The 16,646-nt window shown below is 48.8% G+C and overlaps 2 protein-coding genes across 3 annotated transcripts; both read right to left on the reverse strand.

The window, feature by feature from the left end:
• Positions 1-350: 350 nt before the first annotated feature.
• On the reverse strand, positions 351-12,719 carry eftud2 (elongation factor Tu GTP binding domain containing 2). The gene is made up of 28 exons (XM_070847854.1): positions 12,611-12,719; positions 11,940-12,055; positions 11,425-11,587; positions 11,250-11,328; positions 11,005-11,080; positions 10,776-10,841; positions 10,646-10,681; positions 10,472-10,562; positions 10,304-10,386; positions 10,056-10,222; positions 9,802-9,926; positions 9,647-9,710; positions 9,451-9,541; positions 9,201-9,336; positions 8,846-8,973; positions 8,305-8,498; positions 8,113-8,224; positions 7,895-8,035; positions 7,525-7,626; positions 7,255-7,337; positions 7,006-7,092; positions 5,813-5,939; positions 5,355-5,442; positions 5,135-5,253; positions 4,764-4,858; positions 3,773-3,926; positions 953-1,060; positions 351-804 (listed from the first exon to the last, which is right to left on the reverse strand). The coding sequence occupies exons 2-28, from the start codon at positions 12,042-12,044 to the stop codon at positions 709-711; spliced, it is 2,916 nt and encodes a 971-aa protein (XP_070703955.1). The 5' UTR covers positions 12,045-12,055; positions 12,611-12,719; the 3' UTR covers positions 351-708.
• A 1,139-nt stretch (positions 12,720-13,858) lies between these two features.
• phospho1 (phosphoethanolamine/phosphocholine phosphatase 1) lies at positions 13,859-15,657 on the reverse strand. 2 transcript variants are annotated; one of them, XM_070848632.1, is made up of 2 exons: positions 15,543-15,657; positions 13,859-15,102 (listed from the first exon to the last, which is right to left on the reverse strand). In XM_070848632.1, the coding sequence occupies exon 2, from the start codon at positions 15,062-15,064 to the stop codon at positions 14,297-14,299; it is 768 nt and encodes a 255-aa protein (XP_070704733.1). In that variant the 5' UTR covers positions 15,065-15,102; positions 15,543-15,657; the 3' UTR covers positions 13,859-14,296. The 2 variants fall into 2 exon arrangements, with proteins under 2 accessions (XP_070704733.1, XP_070704732.1); XM_070848631.1 differs by having other exon boundaries at positions 13,859-15,253; positions 15,543-15,613.
• Between the last annotated feature and the right edge of the window lie 989 nt (positions 15,658-16,646).

A 16,646-nucleotide genomic window follows, 5' to 3' on the forward strand; every position in this document is an offset into this window, starting at 1 on the left:
GCCTTGTTGCTATGGTGATGTCTGTCATCTTCAACATGCCACATCGCACCCCCCCCCCCCCCCTTTTATTTGACCATGTGACCTTAACCTTTGGTTCCTCTCCGTCTGCCTCCAACCATTCCTCCGCCTGTCCGTCACTCAGCGCCCACACAGGCACACCGATCACTCAAACCACCAGCGAGGCTCCAACTTAGCTCTGCTGCACCCCACAGAGTCCAAACACTGCCTGCCCCCACCTTCCTACACCTGCTGCAGGCCCCAAACACCTGGACGCAGCAGCAGCAGCGTCACAGAGGACAGGACATGCTTTCTGTCATGGCAGGAGAAAGTACAGGAGAGTGAAACATCTGTGAATTACAAAGACTTGTTTTATTCAGACTTCCATCCACGACATCCAATTTCATTAAAAAAAAAAAAGACTCCAAATGTTCTTATTCTACAAAAACAGACAGTTTGTACATATAAAAAACAAAAACACAAGCAGAGACACCACACTTGCAGCTGCTCTCCTCACACAGCGAGGCCTGTGTGTTTCCATCGATCCACTGATTAATCCAGGTCATCTCCCCGACGTTCACATCTTTTAAAACATGCTGGTTCTTTGGAGGTGCAGACTAACCGCCGTGTATCTGTGAAGTTTAGGTTGTGTGTTACTGAGGTCAGATTAAAAAAAGCTGCTGAGGGACCATGGGAGGGTTGTGGTCAGTGTCACATGGGGTAGTTCAGCACCACGTCCTGCTTGGCCAGCTCCAACAACATGGGATCGTCGAAGAACTTGCTGATGCTCACATCCTCGCTCAGGCCCTGCAGGACAAACAGGAAACCAGTCATGATAAATAAAAAACATCCACCAGCCGCTGAAAGAGCAAACAAACAAACAGGAAACCAGTCATGATAAATAAAAAACATCCACCAGCCGCTGAGAGCAAACAAACAGGAAACAAACGCTCACCTTGCGCCTTCGGGTCTTGATCATGAACTCTCTGGCCAGGTGGGGGGCAGGCTGGGGCTCAAGAGGCCTGATCACAATGCTCTTGTCCAGAGGGTCACCGGGAACGATCTGGTGGGGGGAACAGAAAGTGTATTTATCCCAGAGGGGGCGAGCGGATGGGAGCTGTGGCTGGTCAACACAGGAAATGTCCCCTTCAGAATGAGCCAAGCAGAGAAACACTAATCACAGAGAGCGGACTCTTCTAATCGTGGCTCTGACCTTTCACTGAATATCTGATTCAGCTGTAAGTCTGTCCCTTTGTTACCGAGTCAGGACGGCCTCCATCAGCACCACGCAGGTCTGTCACTCCTTCACGTCGTGACCAACAGCATCAACACAATGTTACAGCAGGCTGACTTGGAAGAAAGTGTTCACAGGCTTTTAGAGTGATTCACTAAATCCATTATCTTCTGCAGCCTGACCTTCACAAAGGGACCTCGCTGTCACGGTTATACGATACATTTGGCTTTGTTAGGAACGCTCCATCTAGAGTGGAGGAAATAAGCCTCTGGGAAGGATTGCAGCTGTAGGAAAAGGGAAAAAAGAGAACCAATGTGTGGCTGAAGCCCAATCAACAGATGGATGGGAGCTGCTAATAACTGTAACTCAACACTGTGCATAATCAGACTAATGAGGGAGGCACAGAGCAGCCTCTTGAGTTTAATGGGGCAAACGGCACAGTTCAGGGACTCCTCTGTTATTCTGACTTTCTAGAGCAGTGGAATCGATATGTGCCAACAGGAACCATCAGGTCCTGAGCGGAGGACACGATCCACAGAGCGGATCCCATCTGGACAGTAATGTGAGGAGACTGCACCAGGTATCAGGGAGGTTTGGTATGAAGGGTACCTCTTCTACAGTCTACTCAGGGGTGGTGACTGGACGAGTAGATCTGTTACCAGAGAGTTATTATTATATTTATTTGGCCAATTTAATGTTCTGCCTCCTCGACGAATAGTTTTTCTGTAAAGCACAACTTAAAGCCTGCATGTTGGAACCTTATTTTCAGTCAGGCAGTCATGTGACCACCCTGCAGGCCTACGTGGGGGTCCTGAGTTAGCACAGTTAGCTCACAGTTACCTCATCTGACACTTTTCAAACACATCCATTCTGTCCCACAGTGAAAAACAAGTCAATCACCGACACCGTGCGGCGCCTCGACCAGACAGACGACCTGTCCGTCCGTGACACCGATGTATTAGAGGAGCAGGAGCCTATAAGCTGCCACGTGGCAGTAAAATCTGTTCTTCACATTAAGGCCTCGCTCGACTTCAGCTGACTGTAACAAAAAGAATCAGGAATAACTCCGGGGATTTAATCTTCTGCTTCATATCTAATGCTCGGCCGTCACCGCAGTCCTGTAAAAACGTGCTAACACAGCTTCAACAGGCCTCGTAGGCAGAGCTTTTCATTTATCCTGTGAGTTCCCAGAGGAGGAGAGGCTCTGTAGCGATGATACATCTTCCCAGTGTTTGGACAAGCACGTAAATACATAATTCATGTCTAGTGACTTGTCCAACGCTCGCATTTCGATCTCAGGGGGGGAAACAGACATGAGAGGGATGAAACATTAAATAACGGCACTGAAGAAAACACTTTTTTCTTCCAGACAAATGAGTTTACAGTAAAGTATTAATTCTCTGTAAGTGGAGCTAATTTTCACTGACACAGCTCTGCAGAGTGCAGACACAAACACACGTCAGACATGGCAGGCAGACACACTACACTTAAAACTTAATGACTCAACACTCCACTCCACTCCGCATCAAAAGCGCTTTAGCCGGACTGGCAGACGTGTGCACGGGGTCGCTCCCTCGGCACGGGAGGCAGAAGGAGACCAGAGCCACACGAACCAAGATCTGATTTGATCTGCCATCTGAACAGAGCTGTCCGCTCGGAACATCCCTGTGCGGCCACCACGAAATCTACTTTGAATTAGAGGTGCTCACGGGTCTACCGGGGGGTCTGTGCCGGACAGAAACACAAACGCTGTGTGTGACTAACGTGACGAGGAGGCTGAGCACACACACACACACACACTGTACGACCAGTCTCTGTGATTCAGGCTAGCATCCAGAAAACAGACCTGAGCCTGCCTCTCCCCTCTCAAATGATAACCTGTCCTTTAAAGACTCGGCCATTCAAAGCAAAGCTAGCAAGTCTGCCTCAGAACATTCCAGCACGTAATCCTGAGGGTTGCTATAATCCTCCTCCTCTCTGCGGGGGCACCAAGAGGTCCCTGTTTAATGCCTCTACTGGGCGACTACAGGAGGCTTCAGCAGCCACTTCTCAGACCAACGTGCTGCTGCTTCAGTCCAACATTTCCCCCTTTGTCTCCCCAGCGGAGCAGCAGTGAGGAGACTGAACGACAGAGAAGGAACTTGGACTTAAAAGATAGTAACGGTGGAACTCGCCCACTTGTTGTGTCTGATTTGGACTCATATTGACATTTCAAATGCTTTTTGTAATGAGATGTGGACTTTGTCCCCTGAACATAAAGACAAGGTCTCTTCATGAGCGGTTTAAAGACAGACTGCACTCATCCTATTACTCTATTTCACTGTTTACATTCATGAAACAACCATACAAACTGCATTTTTCTACAGTCAGAGCTGTGAGTGACACTCTTTTAAAGACTCTCTTCTTCTGCAGTGTTTTAATTCCCCGAGTTGAGAATTAGCGCCACCAGCTGTTCATCTTAATGTGCTCAACTTCTATTATTCACACAGCAGCAGTGGACAGAAACCTGGCTCATGTTAGCAGAGAAGCCGGCTCTCGTACCTGCCAGTGGTGGAACACAGACAGAGCGAAGGCCTGTCCCTGTGTGTGAGTGCGCAGGTCTGTCTCAAAGCCGAAGGAGTCGATGGCCGGGATGAACGCCTTGATGGTGTAGAGAGGAGATCCTGGAATGGGGGCATCCTGGGTGACGTGACCCCTGTTAGGTGATAAACACAAGACTGCATTTTTAAAACCAGGTTCCTGTATATTGTGTCGGGTCTAAAGGGACACCGGAGAATACGGTCAGTGTATTTCTGCCTGGGTTTATATTATATATATATATATATATATAAACACTACTCACTAAAAGTTAGGGATATTCAGCTTTCAGGTGAAATTTCAGGATGAACCTAAAATGCTTTCTAACCTTTCCAGGTGAACTTAATGTGACCTTCTCTAAACCTTTGAATGCACATGTCCAACTGTTCAGTGTCTCAGTACTTTCTGCACCAGCTGCTGTTCTCTAACAAGAAGCTTAACAGCAACATTCACAACAGGTTTGATCCATGAATCCACCAATACATTTCCTGCTTCAGTTAGAATTGGTATTTAAACAGTCCTCCTCATCCTGCTGTTCACATTCTGACATCATGAGACCAAGACGACACCTAACAGTTGATCAGCAGCACCTCAACACTGGAGGCTTCAAACAGGAAGTCCTCAGACGGAGGTGTTCACTGAGCTTAGAGGGTCACAGAGTGTCATCAGGAGGTTGGAACAGTGATACAGAGACTGGAAGAGTCACAGAAAGGAGAGGAGTGGACGTCCTTTGGCCACATCCCAATTTATTGAGACACTGAAAATGTTTTGTTGTGGTATACCTACCACTGTTGGTAGATTTTCTTCAAATAAAATCACCATTGCATGCTTCTACTTAAATGCCCTACTTTCATGATATAATATCACTGTAGCATTCACTTTTTACATTTTCCATATATTTCACCTGAAAGTGGAATATCCCTAACTTTTTGTGAGTAGTGTATATGACACCCACCTCCTTCGAGCCAGCACTGTGTAAACAGCAGACACACAATCGGCTGGAGCCTGAACCTCCACGAAGTAGTAAGGCTCCATCAGCCTCGGAGTGGCCTGCGACACGAGGGAGGCGACACATTAGAGAGAGGACAAGAGCCCAGAGAAACCGTACGGCCATCCCATGTACAGCTGACCCCCGGGATTAATGATAAGAGCAGTGAGGAAGGAAGCCAAAACTACGAAAGAGGAACGTTATCGCACTACAATTAAAAAGGACGCACGTCAGCAAAATCCCAAATGGCAATCATGGTAATGGAACACTAAAGAAAGTGAGGATGAAGAGGAAGACTGGAGGAGCTAATGGAGGATGAGAAGAAGGGATGATCTCACCATGAGGAAGGCGGAGTACACCACTCTCCTGGCAGTAGGAATGACCTGCCCCCCCCCTCTGTGGAGGGGCTCCTGAGCAATGACGGCGTCCAGGATCTTAAACTTGACATTCCTGATGGCTGAGGGCAGCACAGACACTGAGTTATAGGAAAAGTACACTGTCCTTCCCCCACATCGAGGGGAAGAGAGCAATAAAAGAAAAACCACCATGAGAACTTACGCTCGTCACACAGGGGCCCCTCCCTGGTGCCCCACTGGAAGCCCTGAACGATGCTGTCTTTGACCGAGCCCAGCAGCGCCTTGTCCACCTGCAGGGGGGACGAAGGGTGTTTAGATAATACCAATTAGAAATAACACTTTTAATAATGTGAATAATAGAAATAAAAGTATCATTAGACAGACAGAGTTATGGTGACAGCAGAATTATTTATAAGGAAAACTGAAACATTTCCTGTGGGTAGATTTCCTCTTTGAATTGAATATTTGGGGGTTTTGAACTGTTGATGTGATAAAACAGTGGTCAGTCACCACTGTATGTGGATCAGAACATCTGGAGTCAGCAGCACTTATTCTGCATTTCCTCCTTAACCCAATGAACCAATGCTGAAATAGGACACGTGAGGACACCCGAGGCCTTCCTGAGCAGCGACTGATCTGCCCGGCGGGCACTAAACTCGCCTCAGAGGGAAGCGTGTCGTCTACGAGGATGTTTGGTCCCGTCGTGTCCGGTCCGAAGGCCCAGATAGACCTGGCAGCCAGCAGATCCCAGTCGTACTTTGTCTGGAAAAACTCTCCCAGCTTCTTCCTGCCATGAGGAAACAGAAGAGCCGCTAGTTAAGAGGATAAGAGGAGGTCCACACATGATGTCACCTGGAACATTAAGGAGATTGGTTGATCGGGGGGGCGCAGGGGTTAATGGAAGAGGAGGAGGAGAGCGAAGGTTTGGTTTAATGGTGTGTGAAGTATGTCACTTCTCTGGCATTGCTACTCCATGTTGGCACCGCTGGGTCCAGATGGCCTGACAGATGAGCCGAGGACTGACAGGAAGCTACTCTGGAGCAGAACACACACACTGGTGCTGCTCACTGCGTCACAGGGACGGGAAAATTCATGCATGCTTTTAGTGCATGATTCAATTACTGTGAGAGATCTGATCGATATAAAGGAGGGTTTTTAATGGGCGCACACTTAACACAGCGTACGTGACAATGACCTTTACCTTGCTGCTCTCTCCTGCGCCTCTGATTTAAAGATATTCTTTTATATTTACCATTTCTTTCACTCTGATCCTCTTTTAAGCGGACAAGATGGAACAGAAATCCACAGTTAGCGTCTGTCTGACAGGTTTCAGAACTAGAAAATCTGAGCTAAATGAAGTAAAGAGAGAACAGCTGGCTGATTTAAAGCTCTGTCATCTAATTGTTGCACAAGACCAACTTAGATCACTGATGGCAAACACAACTGTTGGTCTGGGCGTGAAAACGAGGAGAAAACTGGGTGAGACTGTGGCTCTAAGAGGAATATTAGCCACAAATCCAAAAAAAAGCATTTTTTAAATGACTATTTCAGCCGCGGGCATTTCTTTATCTCACTACCTTCTTTAGTGACAGCATTTAATTATAGAACCAATCATCGGTCTTACTTGCCTCCTCATTTATCTCTGCTAACCAAGGAAACGATGAGAATGAATGATGGGTCAGAGTTACTCAAGTAGGGAGAAATTAAAAAGGCTACAACCACATCGGACTGAAATGAGGAGAATCTATAGATATGTCTAACATGAAAGGCACGTTATATCATTTCCATTAATTGAGAGGTCACTCAAAGTGCTGAGTGTGTGTGTGTGTGTGTGTGTGTGTGTGTGATCGTACCTGTTCCACGTGATCTGCACCACTTCGTTCTCTATGTCCTCAGCCAGTCCCTTCTCCAAGGGCTCTGCAATCATGGTGATCTTATTCCTGTCAATCACATCACACGGCTGTCAGTCACTCATTCTGGGTCGGCCGGAGGGATAGATTTAACCCCCCCCCCCCCCCCGACAAGAAATACAGCCGTCTTAATAACAGAAGGATCACAGAGCAGCAGGTTCTGACTTCAGACCTAAAAACACTGATACACACTTTTTGTTGGGCGTCTCAGCGAAGCACTTGAGTGACGACGTCTCCACGACCGTTTCACAGAAGGTCACCACAGGGTCGGCGACCTGAGGGCGCAGAAACACACACGGGTGCCTTCACGTTACTCTTTCCTCTCTTTATCCAAGACGGGAATCAAATATATAAATGTTTCTTATTAAAGCCCCCCCCCCCCCCCCCCCCCACCTACAGCACAGAGCCTTAACTGGACAATAACTCAATATCATAGTTCATGGACTTGAAAAAATAAATTACTTTAATGTCGATCTCAGAGTACATCTTGCGGAGGTCGTGCATGACACAGTCCAGGTAGAGTTCTCCTGTCCCCAAGATAACATGTTCTCCAGACTCCTCCACCTGAAACACACACACACACACACACACACAGGTCAGTTCTCCACTACAGGACCCACCACTGTACCTGGCGGTGACATCAGGGTCGCAGGGTTTTCTAAGGAAAGTTAAGCAGTATTAGGCTATAAGGTGTGTTTTTGTTAACCCCCCCCCCCCTGCATTCAGCAGCTCACTGTCCCATCACAGGTACAGAAAGTCTTAAGCCTGAGCGAATATCCCCATTTCACCATTTATCTGCTGTTATTTCCACCTTGAGCGTTCAGGGACTCACCTTAGTGGTGAGAGACGGATAGCTCTTGTTGACCTTCCGCAGTCCGTCCAACATTTTGGGCAGCTCTGATGGGTTGACGGGCTCCACAGCGATCTTTATAACTGAGGCCGTGTTGAACTTCAGCGGCCTAAAGATCTGAGCCTGTCAGAGAAAACAATAACTGTTATCTATGCCGCTTCTCATCGGGTATTTCAAGGCATTCATCCCTGGTGTCTCACCTCTTCGTTCCCTCTGGGCTCTGTGATCGTGGCCGTCTTCACGATTGGCTGGTCACAACCTTCGATGAGAACCCAGTTACCTGCAGGCACTCGGTTCACCTCAATCTGGTATCTAGACGTGTGGATGAAATAGTGAGACTCGCCACAAACAATCACTGATAAATGACTCTTCACCAGGCCCCCGCAGCGTACCTGGCAACTGAAATCCAGAGGCGGCCCACGGTGCAGACCTGGGAGTCCTCCTCATCTTCGAGGGTGTAGTTCTCCCCTAAAACCTTGACGGGCTGGCCCGCCTGAATGGTCCCGCTCAGCACCCTGCCGAACGCATGGAACTGAACCCCGTCCTCTGTGCTGTACATCTTAGTGGTGTGGCACATCAAAGGACCCTGAGGACCGGAGACGGGGGGTGGGCAGGAAAGGGGGGATGAGGGAGGGACAGAAAATAGGGCAGGAAAGTCTTAATGCTTCTTCCGACAGAAATATCAGAGGGCTTAGGCAAAGGGCAGAAAGACTCGGAACTCGGAAAACTGTGATCAATGTCCTGCATTGTCTTAAATTGGCTTATTTAACAGCCTGCTCATTTCAAGCCAATTAAAACAGCCTACGGCTGCTGGCTGGATCTGTAGGAGCAGCTGGAATCCCACTATTCACTTCTTCTGGGAACAGATTGCAGCTATTTGCAGTGAACTGGCCTATAAACAGGAAGCTCCTGCTCCTTCTCCGTTATACTCACATCAGGGTCGCACTCTGCCATGGCCTCCCCCAGGTCTGAGTCCAGACCTCCCGCGTACGAGTGCTCTATCTTGGTCCTAGCTCCCTCTTGTGGGGAGGGGATGTGATGTACACACATGTCCACGAAGCCTGCGGGGAAGAGATTCATGCTCCACTTTACATTGTTTTGGCGAAAGCGAGACAGTTAATCTTCAGATTAAGATTACAACCGTGAGTAAAGCAGTAAGGTGGACAGTGTGCCCCCGTAATGTTGTTATCATTACTTTATTATTATTATTAATGCAGAGGTGCCTCATATTCAGTGACTAAATGATCAAAATACAACAAATGGACAGACATAACAAGTGAAGCCATACCAGTGAACTCTCCAAAGAAGCGGTTACAGACGAGCCTCAGCAGGGGTCTGATGTTCAGCTTCAGTTCCTCTTTGGTCAGGTGGATCCCCAGCTCATCCAGAACTCGGGGGAGAGACGTGTCCACATCCCCGACCACCTGGACACAAAGAGGATTTGGGGGAGGATTACACACAGAGGTTTGGAGCACAGCCGAAGCCTCGCGGGGGCTGAAGGCACTGAGCGATCTGTGTTGTCTCTAGACGTGTCCAACCTGGGACAGGATCTTGTAGAGAGGCTCCAGGACAAATTCCACAAAGCTGCGCTGAGAATTACTGCTGGGGGCTTTCTTTGTGAACTTGCGGCTGCACAGAGGAAAAGACAAAGAGAGATACGATAAGAATGCGTTAGCAGAAGCAGGATTAGCATGAAATATTAGCATTCTGCTCAAGTCCACATTAATTACTCACGTTTTGGGGTTGAAATAAATGTCTCCCCAAAGCCTCTTGGCAAACTCATTATAGTTGATGTCACCTGCAAACACACAGAGAGGAGTTAGCTGATGCCCCGGTAACCTTATATTGGCCGTACAAAAGGATGTGCATGTGCTGAAGAGTCGTCTCACCGTAAGTGTCAGAATAGATCTTTGCAAACGACCCCAGGGTGAAGCAGATGCTGTACTGAGAACTAGCGAAGCACACGTTTCCAAGGAGAGGAGACACGACCAAGTTCTCATCTGTGGAGTATGTGCTGAGAAGGAAGAGAAGAAACCAGCTATGAAGGGTCTAAAATGTCATTCATCCAACGCTACTGCTCACAGCGAGGTTCTTCCCACCATCACATGAAGCCACTGGTGCTCTCCAGACACTGTGGGCTTACCTGAGCAAACCGTTGACCTCATCCACAATGTGGCGAAGTTTGTAATAAGCATCTGTTGGAGGCAGTTTGAGCTCCACGATGAGCCGGTCCACCTTGTTGATGCAGATGGTGATGGCCATACGCTCCTGCACGGCGTGTTTGATCAGACGCTCCGTGTTCAGCATCACCTGGACAAACAGACAGAGGTTTTATGAAGGGCTGGAGAACATGGACGCGGGGGGGTCAAAACGAACAAATAAGTGACTCACTCCTTCTGCTGCGTCTATGAAGAGGACAATGCCGTCTGAGATCCGGATGCTCGACGTGACCTCGTCAGAGAAGTTCACGTGGCCTTGGAGGGACACACAAGGTTTTACATCACTTCCTGCTCTGATACACCAGGAGTCAAACACATTCAGAAGCAAAGCATCCAGTACCTGGTGTATCCATGATGTTGAAAAGGTAGGATTTTCCTCTGGAGTCTGGGAGGACCATAGTGACCGGGGTGCTCTTGATGCCAACTCCTCTCTACAGTAAAAACACCACATTAGAAATCGTCCCTCCAGGAAGGGAAGCTTAACTTTAAACGGTTAACGGTTAAAAACACTCACCTCCTGCTCTGTGAAGAGGATGTCTGTGTAGCGGAGCTGAGAAAGCCAACAGTCATGTTAGTATCTGTCATCAGACAGATTTAAAGTGCAATAAATCGATCATATGTGTTTATTACTAATCAACACTCACATCCACATCATCTCTCTTCCTGATTTCTGGGTGTGTCTGTTCGATCAGGCAGTCGACAAAACAGGTCTGCAAACAGAGTTAAAAAAAAAAACATCATTAGAGCTCCACAGACTGCAGCCGTGTCGCTACCATATGCTCCAAAACACTTCTTTCCTCCTCTTAATTTTCATCTTAGGAACATATGTGTGTTTTGGCTCTGAGGCAGGAGCAGCTGTCAGGCAGCTCTCACCTTGCCGTGGTGAAGGTGACCACACAGGGTGACGTTACGGATCAGCTCAGGACCGTCCATGAGGTCAGCAAGGAATCTGCCAGGAGAGAGGAGGGATGTCACAGCAAACACTTGTCTATTTTTCCTGACATACGTTTTTTCTGCCATTTACAAGACTGAGTAAAGTGTTGTTGTACGAGCATCTACATCTTTAAGAAAAGACACACATGCAGCACAGCACGTCCATACTGGTGCAGAGGACTTACTCCATGTCATAAACAGTGGCAGGTAGCTCCTGCTCCATCAGGGTGAACTGCTTGTTCCTCACAGGCTTGATGATGGGCTCTGCAGAGGAGAGAACGCAGCGACCATCACACACCTTTATACAGTCAGGATGAAGTGACTCTGCAGATTCAGGCTACGCTCGTCTCTCCGTCTCACCTGTGAGCGGTTGTGTGTCTTCCTCTTGGACAATAGTCTCCACTTCAGGCCCATAAACCTCCTCTGCCGTAGGGTAGTACTTCTTGTCCTCGTGCAGGACCACCTCCATGCCCGGGACATCGTCGTCAGCATCAGCAGGCTCATCGTCATCATCTTCATCACCCTGCAACAAGCAGAGAGCGGTTACCATGGCACAGACTGCATTTCCCTTTCACTTTGTCTCCCATTTTGCAGTTTGCACTTTGCACATATCATATTTAATTGTTAAGTCTATTCTGTATAGTTTCACTTACTTTGCACACTTCACCTCACACACTGTGACACTTCTCACAAATTTGTACTTTTCAATCTGTACTTTTTGTTTTAAAAAGGGACAGACCATTTCATTTAATTGTATTTTATTGTGTCTAAGTTTCTGGTCAATTTTGTTTTGTAATTTCCTCTGGGATAAATAAAGTCGGTCTTATTCTTATTCTTAAAACTATAATACTTCCAGCACACAGTGATTTCTTTACCTCGTCAACATCTCTGTCCTCCGCATCCAGATCATCTTCATCATCATCAGAGTCCAGCTCTGGACCGATGTAGTTTCCAAACTCATCATACAGATCAGCCTCCATCCTGTAGAGAACTGAGACCAAATCATGCCTTAATGAATATTCTTATATTAGCAGGTAAAGCTAATATATGTAAAGCATCACATGTCTACAGCTGGAGACTAAACATTAGGACACATTCTAACCTTTAAATGAACTCTGAACTGCTGCTGTGTTAATCAGTATAAACCAATAACTTATTCACGAAGCCTTAGAAACAAAAGTATGTCTCTCAATGAGAATTAGACTTTGCTGATTCCACCATAAGTTTCCTCTGCACCGATGCTAACTCTGCATGTAGCATAACACGACCACCTGCGTTAAGTTAGCACTTTATCACAGAAGCTTTATGTCGGCAAAAAAACAGACCAAAAACTGTCTTAAACTGAAGTTTCAAGTGGTTATAAGCTGCTCTTTTTCTTGTGTTAGCAGTGACCCCAGTGAGCCAAAAACTAGCATGCTAGCCGGCTAACGAGTGAAGAAATGAATGACGGCGACGTTTCAGTTACGTTGTTGTTTGGCGGTTTAGCAAAACGAGAGCAAACTGCTCCAAACTGTAATTTACAGGCTGAACAAATCCAAAAACTTACCTGTATTCTGTTCTTATGCAGTTAGCAAGTTTAATTTCCAAGGCAAGATGAAAGTAAAGTTAGTATTCAGAGGATAAATGATTTCCCAAATAGCGCCATGCGCACCAGACAGCACTTCCGGCTTTTCTTCTTCTACTGTAAGCGGGAGAAGTCAACGTGCAGTGTGCTCACTGCCGCTCCCCTAACGGCCAGAGAGGGGAGGAGCAGCTCACTCCTGACAGCACAGCCCAGGTGTGTGCACACCTGGCTCCAGACCAGAGCTGTATCAGACTTCAGAGGAGCAATTCAGCACTTTTCTCAAATTTAACTTTAATTTTTAAATGTTTTCGTTAAGCGCACGTTCACTGCATATGACTCACACCTTTGAATGACGACACTGAGATTAAATCTGTGTTATAACCAACAATAATAGGATGAAACAGGTGACTGAGCCTGTCAGACACGTTATTTATTTTACTGTGGAGACTTTACTAAATATTCCTGTCCATACTGTACATTTATGTCCATAGTGTAAATATTTATTCATCATTACAACATATTTATTTACTATTACTTATTTTCTACTGCTGTTTTCTATATTTTTTTCTATTACTTGTTGCTGCTGTAACATGTTGAATTTCAATCAATATAGATCAATAAAGAAAAGCCCAAGTCTAAAAGGCCTGAAACAGAAGAGCTGCAGATCCGCACAGTGACCACTGGAGGGCGGCGGACACACACACACACACACACACACACACACACACACACACACACACACACACACACACACACACATCCACTAAAAACATTATGGAGAGTGTGTGTGTGTAAGCGTGTGTAGGTGTGTGTAGGTGTGTGTGTGTGTGTGTGTGTGTGGTATAGTCCAGTGTAATAGATTCATAATGGGCATTTAGAGCTGACAGTTAAATCAGTTGTACTAAATGGACCCTGTAGACTGCAGAGGAAGTGTCTAAGATTAAATGAAGTTAGATTAGATTAGAATATTGCTGATATTTATTTATTTATTTATTCTGTTACAGTTTTAGAAGCATAATAACTGAAGACCTTCCTGTTGGAGTTGGTGGAAAAGACTAGAAGAAGCTTTATGTTAGATTAAGGTGTGCAGGCTGGTGGCTGTGGTGTGACAACATTTGGCTGAACAGAGAAGTGAAGCTCTCTCTGGTGGGGGCACATGGATGTTGTTGGGGGGGTGGGGGGGGTATGATGATGAAGTCAGACACAGACAGGGTTCAGTTGATGGCTTTATTCCTGCTGGTGCTCAGATTTTACACAATAAAGACGATGACAAACACACTCAGTCATTTCTACATCAGACATGAACTCTGTCCTGATTTCATTTACTGAGACTATAATTTAATATTTCATTAAAAAAAAAAACTGCAGTTTGGTAGAAAACACACAACACGTGACCATAACACTTTTAAATATTGCTCTTGAAGTCATTTTACCTCCTAAAACCCACACTTGTCCCTTTAAAGCACCCTGAATGCCCTCAGACCTTCATACCAACACACTGATCACTGGTTGGTCATTGATCCCTTCTGTCTGGGGGGAGAATCATTAAACTGGTCACCCGTGGACTGCCCTCCACCTTAGTGTCTGGGACTATTTCACCTGAGAATGTGAGTAAAAGTGTCCTCTGCCCCCCTCCCTCCCCGTCTCTCTCTGTGTGTGTGTGAGCCCCTACTCCGCCACCAGCCTGCGCAGCCGCTGCACCACGTCCTCCGCGCTGACCCACGGCACCGTGACCGCCTTGAACTCCCCGGGCATGGCCTCGTGGGTCTCGGTGATCAGCCGGTGCATGGGGAAGTCCCTCCGCGGGAAAGCCACGTCCCGCGGGCCGAGGAAGAGCGCCGGGCAGAAGTCGTTGGCTCCGTCCCCCACGTAGAAGACCCTCTGGTGGGGGCGGCCCCGCTCCTGCGTCCTGCGCGCCACGTAGTCCCTGAGCACCACCTGCTTGCACATGTTGTCTGGGCAGCGCGGGCAGTCGTGGGAGTGGAAGGGCCGCAGCACCAGCCGGCCGTCCTTGTTGAAGGTGGCCGGGTTGGTGAAGACCCGGTGGAACAGCTGACGGGCCCCCGCGCGCCGCAGCCACGACTCGACGAAGAAGGTGTTGGCGTCGGACACCAGCACCACCTCGAAGTCCTGCTGGGGGCGGGTGCGCAGGAACTGGAAGAGGGTGAGCATGCCGGGGGTGGCCGGGATCTTCTCCATGACGGCGCGCATGTCGCTCTCCGTGACGCCCTGCTCCGCCAGGTAGGCCAGCACGCGCTGCATGTACTCGTTGTAGCGGCCCGGCCGGTAGGTGTCCTTCAGCCAGCCCGGGAGGTGCTGCCCGGGGGCCGCCTGCACCACCATGTCGTCGCTGGTCTCGTCCACGATGGTCTCATCGAAGTCGAAGAAGATGAGGAAGCGCTTGTCGGGGGGGATGTGGGCCGACTGGGAGGCCATGATCTCTGAGCGTCTGGACCTGGGGGGCTCCCCCTCTCCTGGAGGATGGGGTGGGACATAACAGCAGGTGAAGACTGAATCCCCCATGACTGACCGTGTCACACCTTACTGCTGCCCACCGGCACCAGAGCTCCACTCAGCAGCCCACGCAAGGCAGTGGCGGTGGTGGTGGTGGTGTGGGGGGGCTCTCTGGGAGACATTAATGCGTGAATAGACCAAGAACGGGGGGGGTGGGGGGGTGTGAGACACAATCACATTCAGTCAGATTGGAAACACGCAGAATAAAGTGGATTATTATAATAAGATCATGTGGAAGCAGCTCCAGCACCAGAGACCCGGATGGTCCAACAGGCCTGTGAACTGCCCCCCCCCCAACACCTGAGCTGATCAGCAGTAAAACTGACCCCCCCACACCACCAACACCGGCCCCCCACCCGGAGGAACTAACTTCCAAATGTGATCAGAAAACGGGCCTTACCGAGTCACCCGCGCTGGTTCCGATCCCGGTCTGGTCTGGGTCCGGGTCTGGTCTGGTCCGGTCCCACAGAGCGCACTCAGAGCTCCTCCGGTCCGCCGCGCGCTTTTATCTGACAGTCAAACCCACCGGAGCCGCTGCACACGTGACCGCGCCTACAGGTCCGCCCATCTAATAGCAGCCTACTGAGCGCGTGCACGACGCTTGAAGAGGAGCGAGGAGGAGGAGGAGGAGGAGGGAGGGAGGAGGAGGAGGGGGGGGCGACTCTGTAAATATTCAGTTTCCTCAACGTGTCCAGGTGAGTGTCAGTGTTTGTTCTTCACACACACACACACACACACACACACACACACACACACACACACACACACACACACACACACACACACACACACACACACACACACACACACACACACACACACACACACACACACACACACACACACACACACACACACAGCCTGCCCCCCTCCCTATAAACAGAAGTCACCACAGTGACTCCTTCCTCTGAGAAAACACACCAGCTGAACTCTGAAAACAACTGAGAGTCAGCTGTTTGGACACAGAGGAGGAGAGAATAACCTGTGGGGGCCAGTTAGTGTGGGGGCCAGCCAGTGTGGGGGCCAGTCAGTGTGGGGGCCAGCCAGTGTGGGGGCCAGTCAGTGTGGGGGCCAGCCAGTGTGGGGGCCAGCCAGTGTGGGGGCCAGTCAGTGTGGGGGCCAGCCAGTGTGGGGGCCAGTGGGGGGGGGGGCCTGGTGGAAAAACACTCCCTCTGCTCTGAGGCTGAACTTGACCTCTGACCTCTGAGTGAGGAGGACAGGAAACAGCTGCATCACACGTCCGTCTGTCTGTCTGCCTGTCCTCTACAGCGCTCATCAGTCATGGGGGGCTGGAGCCAGAGGACTGGACTTCTTCTGGACTGGTCGCCAGCCAATCAGGGTCACCTGTCACCAGTTAATTAACCTGCCTGTCTTTGGACTGTGGGAGGAACCAGGAGAACCTGGAGTAGAACCAACACAAGACCTCAGACTGAAACCTGGAACCTTCTTGCTGACCACCACAGCAGCTGTGCAGTAGGGGAGGGGCTGAAGAGAGAAGATGAAA

This window comes from Pempheris klunzingeri, chromosome 17, assembly GCF_042242105.1.
Source record: "Pempheris klunzingeri isolate RE-2024b chromosome 17, fPemKlu1.hap1, whole genome shotgun sequence".
Classification (NCBI taxonomy): Eukaryota; Metazoa; Chordata; class Actinopteri; order Acropomatiformes; family Pempheridae; genus Pempheris; species Pempheris klunzingeri.